This window comes from Canis aureus, chromosome 24, assembly GCF_053574225.1.
Source record: "Canis aureus isolate CA01 chromosome 24, VMU_Caureus_v.1.0, whole genome shotgun sequence".
NCBI lineage: Eukaryota > Metazoa > Chordata > Mammalia > Carnivora > Canidae > Canis > Canis aureus.
In genome coordinates, this window is record NC_135634.1 from 45245490 (window position 1) to 45255985 (window position 10496).

The 10496-nt window shown below is 62.3% G+C and overlaps 1 protein-coding gene across 5 annotated transcripts; it reads left to right on the forward strand.

The window, feature by feature from the left end:
- Positions 1–272: 272 nt before the first annotated feature.
- PRSS56 (serine protease 56) lies at positions 273–10116 on the forward strand. Of its 5 annotated transcripts, none has more exons than XM_077869228.1 (13): positions 273–625; positions 1731–1903; positions 5839–5976; positions 6311–6367; positions 6481–6670; positions 7002–7101; positions 7188–7347; positions 7590–7732; positions 7968–8130; positions 8269–8697; positions 8783–8845; positions 9224–9330; positions 9644–10116. In XM_077869228.1, the coding sequence occupies exons 2-13, from the start codon at positions 1837–1839 to the stop codon at positions 9926–9928; spliced, it is 1902 nt and encodes a 633-aa protein (XP_077725354.1). In that variant the 5' UTR covers positions 273–625; positions 1731–1836; the 3' UTR covers positions 9929–10116. The 5 variants fall into 5 exon arrangements, with proteins under 5 accessions (XP_077725354.1, XP_077725356.1, XP_077725351.1 ...); XM_077869229.1 differs by lacking the exons at positions 273–625; positions 1731–1903 and adding an exon at positions 4809–5210 and having other exon boundaries at positions 8269–8445; positions 8533–8697; XM_077869230.1 differs by lacking the exons at positions 273–625; positions 1731–1903 and adding an exon at positions 2617–4792.
- The last annotated feature ends 380 nt before the right edge of the window (positions 10117–10496 follow it).

Sequence of the window (10496 nt, forward strand, 5' to 3'; positions counted from 1 at the left end):
ATCCTCCTCAGAACACAAAAGAAGGCTCTGTGCCAGTGGGGAGGCTGCGGGGCTGGAGCCTCCTGACATGAACCTGCTGAAACTTTCCAGAAATATCAACAAAAAGGTCCAAGGTTCTTTCCCTCCCTCTTTTTGAAGTGGGAGATTGGGGCTGAGGCTTTGCCTGAACTTGCAGGAGGGGTCAGTGTGGGGGGACCTGTGACCATGGGGAGTGGGGGTGGGGTGGAGAAACCAGGGGCTGTGGATGCCACTAAAAGTCCCTCCTGTCCCTTTGGGATCCCTCCTTCACCCCGGACAGTCACACTGCTCCTCCCACCCCCCAAAACAGAGCAGCAAAGAGGAAAGGACACAGGAAGGGCAGAAGAGGGAAGACCCCAGCTCTGCTGGTCCCCAAGATCACCGACCATGATCAGACACCCAGAAGATGTCACCTCTCACACCCACACTCCAGGGAGAAGAGCAGCACTGCACAGCCAGGACATGGGTGTGAGGAGGAAGGGGCAGCGGACCCAGCCCCAGCCCCTGCACGGGGCAGGGGAGCAGGAGACCCCAGGACTGCTCTGGACAGATTGAGGTTGACTTGCAAGAGGCAGAGACTTCAGCTCTGGAGCCGGAAGAGGGGCCGGTACTGATCCTTCATTTCCTCAGCTGTTTAGCAAATATAGGGTGTCAGGCTCCGTTCTGGGTAATGGGGACACCAACATACGAACACAAAGCCCTGCTCCCTGGCAGCACAGAGACAAGTAACCAAGCTCACAACGCGGATGGCTCTAACCAGATTATCAGGGAGTCTCGACTCCTGGGGAAATAGACTTGAAGTGATTTCATTTTCCAGGCTCTGCCTTGGCTGTGCTGGGCAGAGGCAGCTTTCCTACTGGAGATTCTGAGCCTTCTCCACCTGCCAGGTTAGAATCTTCTCTTTCAGGACGCCTGGGTGGCTCAGTCAGTTAAGCCTCTGCCTTCAGCTCAGGTCATGATCCCCAGGTCCTGGGATCAGGTCCCACATAGGGAGGGAGCTGAGCAGGGAGCCTGCTTCTCCCTCTCCCTCAGCCCCTCCCCCTGCTTGTGAGCTAGTTCTCTCGTGCTGTCAAACAAATAAATTTTTTTAAAAATCTCTTTCTGGGCATTGCCCAGTGAAACTCTGGTTTCTTAGTTTCTTGCTTGATGCAAAACTTTTGTCACCTCCCTGTGCTCAGGTGGAGCTTCAGAAGCTCTATGGGGGTGGGAGGCTGTGCGGGGGGGCTCCCCTCACCCTCAGTTCTGCACTGCTGTGTAGGGAGAGAGAAAGGGGCACCAGCTCCTGATGTGCGTGGGCCGGGGAGCCCCAAAACCACAGCACCTTTTCTTTTTTTTTTAAGATTTTATTTATTTATTTGAGACAGAGAGAGAAGCACAAATGGGGGGGCAGGACAGAGACAGAGGGAGAAGCAGATTCCCCACTGAGCAGGGAATCTGACATGGGGCTCGATCCCGGGACCCTAAAATCATGACCTGAGATGGTGACCTGAGCTGAAGGCAGATGCTTAACTGACTGAGCCCCCCGGGTGCCCCCACAACACCTTTTCTGTGAGCAGTACCACAGGGGTCTAAGTTGCCCGCCAATGGAGTCACTTGGGACACTCCCCTGGGCACAGGGCCCCGTGCTCAGCAAAACCCCACATTTGGCTTAATGTGGTCTTGACATTCTTGATCATTGTTGAACAAGGGGCCCTGTTTTCATTTTGCACCAGGACCCATGCAAATTCCGGAGCCAGTCCTGCCTGCCGACAGGGATGTCACGGAAGTGTACTGCTGGCAGCACCGCGTCGCACCGCGCTTTGCACCTAATGCTGCAACATGGTCCCCAGAAGCCTGAAGCCACAGATTCATCCACACTCGGGGGTCAACTCTCCGGCCTGCGGGTGTAGGTGACATTACCTTCTGTAAATTCTGAGGGCCCGGGAACCTCAGGGTGGGGGTATCAGCCTCTCCTCACTCAGCAGCCCCCACCCCGCTGTTCCGCCGGGAGTCCCCCAGCAGCTCAGTGAGTCCTCTTGCTAAGCTGAACCCCAATGGGACGCTGAAATGCCAGCCTCTCCCTCCTGCCAGCTCCCCTGATTCCTGGGTAAGGGATTCCTTCATCCCTCTGGGGACCCTGTTCCTCCTTCCAGCTCTGCTCCAGAAATGAGGGAAGAGGCTCTCTCCCCCAGCCCCGTGACAGCCCCACGGCTCTCACCGACCCATGCCACCTCCCCAGCCTCAGACGTTTTTCCTCTGCATGTGGGCAAGGGCCTGTGGGGAGGATGTGGGTCTGAGGGGCCAGCAGTGAGCCCTGCAGTGGGAAGGAGGTCTGGGGGGATGGCCACTCAACCAGCCTGTGGATGCTGAGCCCCTCGGAACCGGCCAGACCCCACCAGACAGCCTGCCACAGAGAAGCGACTGCTCCGAAGAAGCTGCCAGAAGGGAGGAGGAGGAGTGGCGGGGTGGGCCGCCATTCCAGTGGGAGAGACCACTGAGGAGCAAGAGGACCAATCACTAATCATACACAAAATAGTTGCATGCAACATGGATTTAGGCCGGGTTCTCAAGAGGTGGCCTGAGGAAGTGGATGAAGCTGAAGGCACTTGGGGTGCGCTGGTCACAGGAAGTGGCAGAGGAAAGGGGGCCGGGATTGGGGAGGAATGACTCATAATCCATGCTGTGAGGCCCCTTGTTTTCTTTGGCAGCAGGAGGGTTCTCACCCTGAGGGGAGCTGGGGCAGGAGGGGCAGTAAGCAGACCAGCAGCTCTAGGTCTTTCTATTCCTCCCACGGCACGCCTTGAAGGCTCTGGCCTGGCCCGCCTGGCTTTGGAGGGATCCCAACGGCCTCACTTGGCCAAGGGACTGAGGTGCCCAACATGCAAGCAGTGTGCTCCTCCTTGAGGAATTCCCCAAGGCCTCTGGTTTGTGGGGCACACTCCAGGCTTAATCCCTCTAGTTTGGATGCCAGGGCCCCCCCCCCCATGGCCCGAAGCATCGGCCTGTCGCCCAGACGCTTGTGAGGCTCTCCACCCACCTTCTCTGCTTTCTGGGTCCCCTACCCCGCTGGCTCTTTCTTGGAACCACAGGTAATTCCCTTGGGAAGCTTTTTCAAACTTCTGTTTATACCTCAAGTACAGGCCGTATTAACACCCTGTCTGCCAAAAATTTGAGATCATGGATAAAAAAAAGATAAACCCTATCTAGATATACATCCTTTCTAGAGGGATATTCAGATGCAAATGGGTGACTTCCAGCTTTACAATATTCACTCACAATAACCCACAGTCAGACACCATCTCATGCACTCCTGAACCAGAGGTACTGTCTTCGTGAGGTGCGGTGGCAACGAGGCAGGGGAAGGGAGGCATATACACTGGTGGGCTGCGTAATGTTGAGCTGGCTCTTGGGGCAGGCGCGGAAGGCAGGGGGGCTCTGATTTATAGCGCGTGCTGATTCCCGTGGTGTATGCTCCCACTGTGGCTGGTTTCAAGCTCCCCATGTGAAGTCACCCAGGGCAGACCTGGGAAGAGATGCCAATCTTCAGCTCTCAGGAGCCAGTATGATCTGACTCCCAGCACACCACCGGATGGGTGGCAACCTCCAATGGAGTTGGAAGAGTTCCACAAGCTTCTTTGTGGAGGGCCCAGAGAGGGAAGGGAGAACCAAAATGATGGTGACATCTCGGTGATCACAGGGGAAGAGAGTCTCAGCGAGGACAAAGAGGTCGTGCACATTCTCTGCTGCCCAGTGGCATAGAAGGAAGAGGCCGGAGAAGCTGCTGGATCTGACTGACCCCACCCTGCTCCCCAAGTCTCACCCATCACCCCTGAGACCCAGGCTCTCTCTGCAGGTCTGGGGCTCTGTCTTATGAAGGGGGGCAGGCTCCCATCAGAGGCTTGACCATCTGCACAGAAGGAGCAAGGGCTGGAAAAGAAAGGACAATATGTTGGGGGGGGGGGGAGAGGAATGTCCTGACAGGATCTGCTCTGGGAAGGCACCAGGCCTGCCAAAGCCACCCTGGGTCACCAACATGAATTGGGGTGCCAAGATCCTCGCTCTCTCTCTCTCTTTTTTTTTTGTCCCAGGACATTCTGTGGGGCAGAAGGGCACCTCTTCTCTGCCCCAGGTGGGAGCTCCCAGGAGAGCTGCTCATTTGGGGCCCTTCCCATGAAATTCCAGAAGATTCCCTCCTGCCAGATCAGGGTCATAGCAACTGAGAACAATGCTGGACAGGCCGAGCGAGCTCTGCATAGGGGCAGGGGGTCTGGGAGAGCGTCAGAAGCTGCTGGGGCCTGTCCGACCCAAACTGGGCCACTGGTGGGGCCTTTCATGTCCGCCTTCCTCTCGGGGCCTGCCTTTGCCTCTTCCCACCCCACTACCCCCAGTGCGGCAATTACGGCGCTAATTAGGGCGCTTTGATCATCTTTAGAAATGGCTACATGGGGGAGAGACGCTGCCAAGCAATTAGGGGCAGAGGGGCCGGGAGCTCGGGCACCTCCTCGGGGGGTGGGGCTGCCAAGGACCCTCAGACACCCCCTGCCCTCCTCCCTCCAGGAGTATCTGCCCCCAGCATAGCCATAAACTCCTCAGGGAGTAGAGGCAGATGGGAATCCCCCCCCCCATCTGAGCCCTGGAGACAGGGCCAACCCCTACCCACTGGCCCCCCTCTGCCTGGCCCCCAGCCCAACCGTCAGCTCTTCTGGCCTGTCCAGGCCCCTTTGATGGAGCCGCAGAAACAAGGGCTCCTTTGACAGAAGGGGGGCCTCAGAGCCGGGACTATGAAACTTCAAAGGTGAGGGTCGAGCCCACTACCCCGATCCCTCCCCCAACCCTGGCCCCCCTCCCGAGTACCCCCCCAGTCTGTCCTCTATATAGCCCCCCAAGCCCCATTCCCCTGTGGGCTCTGGGGAGTTAAGGGCCAGGTGAGGGACCAACTGAGGAAGGTGGGTGATTTTGAAGGGCGGGAACAGTCAGATGATTTGAGGGACAAGAATCCAGTGCCCAGGGGCAGAAAGGCAGTGGGAGGCAGCCACCAAAGGATTAGCACCTGCAGGGTGGACCCCAAGGGGGAAAAGGGCCAGGGTCGCCCCGGCTCCCAGTCATCATGCTGCTTCCCGTGCTGCTGCTGCTGCTGCTGCTGCCCCTCCCAGACCCATGGTCTGCCTATGGGCACCCCCTGTATATGCGCCTACCCCCCAGCACCCTGCAAGGTGAGCCTGGGCTGGTCTGAGGGGGCGGCTGAGGTGGGAGGAACACAGAGGAAATGGGTCCAGGGCAGGGAGTGTGACCTGGCCAGCTCCCACTCGTTGGGCCCTTTGGTCCCTTCTGCCCACCCTGCCGGGAGAAGGGGCCAGGAACTGAGGCACAGGTGGGAGAGAAACGGGGAGGACAAGTGTGCGGAGAGAAGGGGACCTGGCAAGTACCACCAAAGGGTGTGCTTTGGGGAAGATTCCGGGTTCAGCAGGAGGAAGGGTTCAGGGTGGCATCTCCTTGGCTATCTGGGCCCAAAGGTGGGCGGCTTGACCACAATAATTTTGTCGAAAATCCTGAGTTTTGTGCTGTCTCGACCTTTGGGGTGCTGTTTTCCTTCAAGGTTTTTAAGGAAAGTTCCTTTTCAAAGATTCCAGCCCAGCTCAGCTGAATTACAGAGAGCTCTTGGGTTGAGAATCTGGGACCATCTGCTCTGAGTGCTGGGCCCTTGGGTCCCGGGGCTCCCTCTCCTCCCCATTCTGCCCTGGTGCTCCCGGGCCCCCACCTGCTTCTCCCAAGGCAGGCCTGGGGGCTGGAGCCTGAGACTCTTCCCCAACCACACATGACTTGTGCCCCGTGTCCCAGCAGCTCTGTCAGCCCAGGGCACGAAAGCATTGCAGGCTGCCCAGAGGAGCGCCCAGTGGGCAGTGAATCGAGTGGCAATGGAGATCCAGCACAGACTGCACGAGTGCAGAGGTTGTGCCAACCACACCATCCCATGCCCCGGTGAGCTCGCAGGGACTTCCGTGGCCGGATCGCCTGCCCACCCCATCCCTTCCCTTCACATTTGACTTGGGGACAGAAAGTAGGTGGGGCTGCCACCGGGCGGATGAAGGTCTCTCCGAGTGGGAAGAGCACTCCAGGCATAGGGCACAGCATTTGCAAAGGCAGGAGGGCAGGAAGAGTCTGGGCTCGTTAGCTGAATAGTGAGAAGTTTATGGCTGCTGACTAGACCCTGACTGCTCCGGGTGGAGTCACAGAGGGGAGCCCCAGGGCAGGGAGGTGGCCCGGCTCTGCCTGGGTGCAGGAAGGGTGGGAGGCTCAAAGGTCTATGTCTCAGCAGGACCCTGGCGTTCTAGGCCTCAGGCTCCCCTCCTCCAAGATCCAGCAGAGCCAGGTGAGGCTGAAAGGGCACGAGGGGGCAGGGCGGGGGCAGGGCGAACCCGGAGGGGCCTCGATGGTGAAGGCGGCCAGGACTTGTCCCTTGTGACGCCGATGCCACCTTTCCAGGGCCGTGCGGCGAGAGGCGCCCGAGCACTGTCAACGTGACCCGTGCCCACGGCCGCATTGTGGGGGGTAGCGCTGCGCCCCCCGGGGCCTGGCCCTGGCTGGTGCGGCTGCACCTCGGGGGGCAGCCTCTGTGCGGCGGCGTCCTGGTGGCGGCGTCCTGGGTGCTCACCGCGGCGCACTGCTTCGCGGGGTACGTGCCCCCCCACCCCCGCGGCCAGCCCACGTCCCCGCGCGCCCTCCGACTCTTCCGGGGTCGCCGGGCGGGCGCCCCGCGCGAGGGCTGGTCTCTGCTGCCTCCTGGCGGCGGCCACCGCCCTCCCCGGCTCCCGCTCGAGGCGCCCAGCCGGGGCGCGGAAAGGGGGCTGGGGCTCGTGGGGGCCGCCTGGGGACCGCCGCCCCTCCCCGGCCCCCTCCCTGGCCCGCGAGCCACAGCGGAGGAAGAGCCCGGCAGGCGGGAGGTGCCGGTGGGCGGAGGGCAGGGGCACCCGGGTCCTGCGCATCACCTGCCGCTCGCCCCGCAGCGCCCCGAACGAGCTTCTGTGGACGGTGACGCTGGCCGAGGGCCCCCGGGGGGAGCAAGCGGAGGAGGTGCCGGTGAACCGCATCTTGCCCCACCCCAAGGTGAGACGGGAGACCCCAGGCTCTGAGGTGGGAACAGCGCCCCTACCCCACGCTTCGCTGACATTGCGCCGCCACCCACTCCGCAGTTCGACCCGCGGACCTTCCACAACGACCTGGCCCTGGTGCAGCTGTGGACGCCGGTGAGCCGGGCGGGGGCGGTGCGCCCCGTGTGCCTGCCCCAGGGTCCCCGGGAGCCCCCAGCCGGCACGGCTTGCGCCATCGCGGGCTGGGGGGCCCTCTTCGAAGGTATGGGGCAGGCCCGGGCCTGGGTGAGCGTGAGTGGGAAGAATTGGGGGGGGGGGGTGGCGGGGGTGATGGAGTTCAGGAAAGCGGGGTGTAGGGAATCCCACCCACCTCCAACTGCCTTCGCAAAATGCTTCCTGATCTTGCAAAGGGGGAGGAATCGAGGAGGGGGAGGGGGAGGGAGGGACCCTGGAAGTTAGGCCCCTGCCCTGTGGGCCTGAGCCCCCTCCACCGCTTCCCTGTAGACGGGCCTGAGGCCGAGGCGGTGAGGGAGGCGCGAGTGCCCCTGCTCAGCGCTGACACCTGCAAAAGGGCGCTGGGGCCCGAGCTGCACCCCAGCAGCATGCTCTGTGCCGGCTACCTGGCCGGGGGCATCGACTCATGCCAGGTATGAGCCCTGACTGGTCGCAGGATGCTGGGTGGGCTGCCCCCAGGGACAGGACAGCTTCTTTCCTTCCACAGTCAGGCTGTCACTCAACTTGTCTGAGCTTCTGTGTCCCCATTGCTAAAATGGGTACAAGAGTAATAACTCCAGGAGAGCCCGGAGCTGCCTTACCCTGCCAAGGGTCAGGGGCATATGGGAGGTCAATGTAGTACCTCCCCTTTGGCTCGGGTCCCCGCAGGGTGACTCCGGAGGCCCCCTGACCTGTTCTGAGCCTGGCCCCCAGCCCAGGGAGGTACTGTACGGAGTCACCTCCTGGGGGGACGGATGCGGAGAGCCAGGGAAGCCCGGGGTTTACACTCGTGTGGCCGTGTTCAGAGACTGGCTCCAGGAGCAGATGAGCGGTGAGCACCCCGTTCCCATTCACCTCTCCCGGGAGTATCTTCATCCCCGCCGCCGGGAAAGCTGGTCTCCCTGCGGGGGAGGCTGCGGGGGCTACGGCCCAAAGCCGGGACTGAGTTGACCGCGCCCCCCCCCCGCAGCACCCCCCTCCAGCCGGGAGCCCAGCTGCAGGGAGCTGCTGGCCTGGGACCCGCCGGGGGAGCCGCTGGCCGACGCCGCCGCGCCCTGCGCCTTCTACGCGCGCCTGTGCCCCGGGCCCGCGGCCGCCTGTGCGCGGCTGGCGCAGCAGCAGTGCCTGCAGCGCCGGAGGCGATGCGGTCAGTCCGGTCCCCAGGGCTGGGCCGGGGGGCCGGGGAGGGCCTGGCCCGCGCCTGACCGTCGCTCGGACCTTGTCCCGCCCGCAGAGCTGCGCTCGCTGGCGCACACCCTGCTGGGCCTGCTGCGGGGCGCTCAGGAGCTGCTCGGCCCGAGCCCGGGGATGCGGCGCCTGGCCCCCTTCCTGGCGCGCCCCGCCCTGGCGCTCCTGGAGCCTCCCAGGCACCCCGCCCGCGAGCAGCGGCTGCACCCAGGTACCCCGCCGTCACGTTCCGGCCCCCGCGCCCCGCCCCGCCAGCTGCGCGGCGCAGGCCACCCCCTAACCCTGCGTCTCCCCAGGATCGCGGGCTGCCGGCGCTCGGTTCCCGAAGCGGAGGCCGGAGCAGCGCGAGGAAGCGAACGGTGAGGACGCCCCCTGCCGGCCTTTGCGGGGCGGGGTGTGGTGGGGGAGGCCGACCAAGGGCTGGCGAGGCCCTGCCTGGGGGGATTCTTGGGGCCACCAGGCCCGCTGGCTCTCCCCACCTGACCCCCCGCCCCCGCCACGCAGTAGGCAGGGTGACTCTTTGGGGGGACTTGTGGCTCTGGGCCCCCCTCAGTGTCCACAGAGGCCATCTGCTTTGGGTTGCCACTTAACCTCTCTGATCCTCAGTTTCCCATCTGTCACATGAGGAGAAATCTGCCCACTGGGAGGCCATCTCGAGGTCCTGGTGGGCATCCCACGCCCAGATCCTTGCTGGTATCCGTTTTTGGCTATTCCCAGGGCCTCTCTCCTTCCCGCAGGCTGCCCTGGGCTGGAAGGCCTGCGACAGAAGTTGACCACCCTTCAGGGCACCCATGCCTGGATCCTACAGGTTCCATCAGAGCACTTGGCCATGGACTTTCAGGAGGTAGGTTCCCATATTCACTCACAGTGGCCTCCGGAGGCTGACCTGGGTCAGCCCTGATGGGTAGGGGACAGAACGGGCACCCTCCACAGCAGGAGGCAGGACCTCCAGCCACTTGGGGTGTCTTGGAGGCAAGGGGTGGGGAGAGCAGTTGTATGTAAGCGGAGGTGCTGGCTGGATAGGAAGGTCTGGGAGGGGGTGTGAGTGGAAGGGCATGTGTGGGGGATATCCAAGTGAGCAGGAAGTGTGCAGGCTTTGGGAGTAGGGGGCCCAAGAGCAGGGTTGTGGGACCCTGAGCTCCCTCCTCCTTCTGCAGGTCCTGGCCGATCTGGGCTCCAAGACACTGACTGGCCTCTTCCGAGCATGGGTACGGGCAGGCTTGGGGGGCCAGCATGTGGTCTTTGGTGGCCTGGTAGGCCTGGAGCCAGCCACGATGGCCCGCAGCCTCCCCCGGTTGCTGGTACAAGCCTTGCAGGCCTTCCGCTTGGCCGCCCTGGCGGAGGCAGAGGGATCCCAGATGGGAGCAAGGCAGAGACAGGGGCTGGGGACCAAGGGGCATCACTCACTCAGTCCTCAGATTTCTCCAGCCAGGGGGCCATGAGCCACGTCTGGGCCCCCAACCCCTGGCGGGGACCTACCACTCTGGGAGGCTCCTGTGATGACAAAGTGTCACGGCCACAGTGGGCTGGGTGTGTGGGGTGGGGGACCAGGGTCCATGTGTCTTCCCGGATGTGCCATCAGAAAATCACAGCTGCTTTAATAAACATTATTTATGATCTACAGCAATAACTCTGGAGCTTTCTTGGGATGAGAACCGGGTGGGGGGGGCATTGGACAGGGCCAAGCAGGGCCCAGCCTCCAACAGCAGTTGGCAGAGGTCACAAAAACACTGGAGAGAGGCTGCTAAGTCCCCATTTCCACGTTCTTGTTTCCCCCCAAGAAACAGCAACAGCTGACCTGTCGCCACTCCCCTATCCCTGGCTGACCAGTGCTGCCCCCAGTGTCCAGTGCTCTACCCAGCCCCCGCCCCTGCCGCTAGCTGTGGGGAGTTCCAGCCTGGGATCTTTGCCTCCTGTCCTTGGGCTCCTGCCTGGCGGCCAGTCCCTGTCCCCACCCCCTCATCACCACCTGCCTTAGGATTTCTATCCCACAGCCATGCCCAGAGGTGT

Coding starts and splice junctions, on each gene's coding strand:
- PRSS56 (XM_077869225.1), top strand. CDS start 5,105: ATGCTGCTTCCCGTGCTGCTGCTGCTGCTGCTGCTGCCCCTCCCAGAC. Junction 7,102..7,187: donor GCATCTTGCCCCACCCCAAG/GTGAGACGGGAG, acceptor CCCACTCCGCAG/TTCGACCCGCGGACCTTCCA. Junction 7,733..7,967: donor GGGGCATCGACTCATGCCAG/GTATGAGCCCTG, acceptor GGGTCCCCGCAG/GGTGACTCCGGAGGCCCCCT.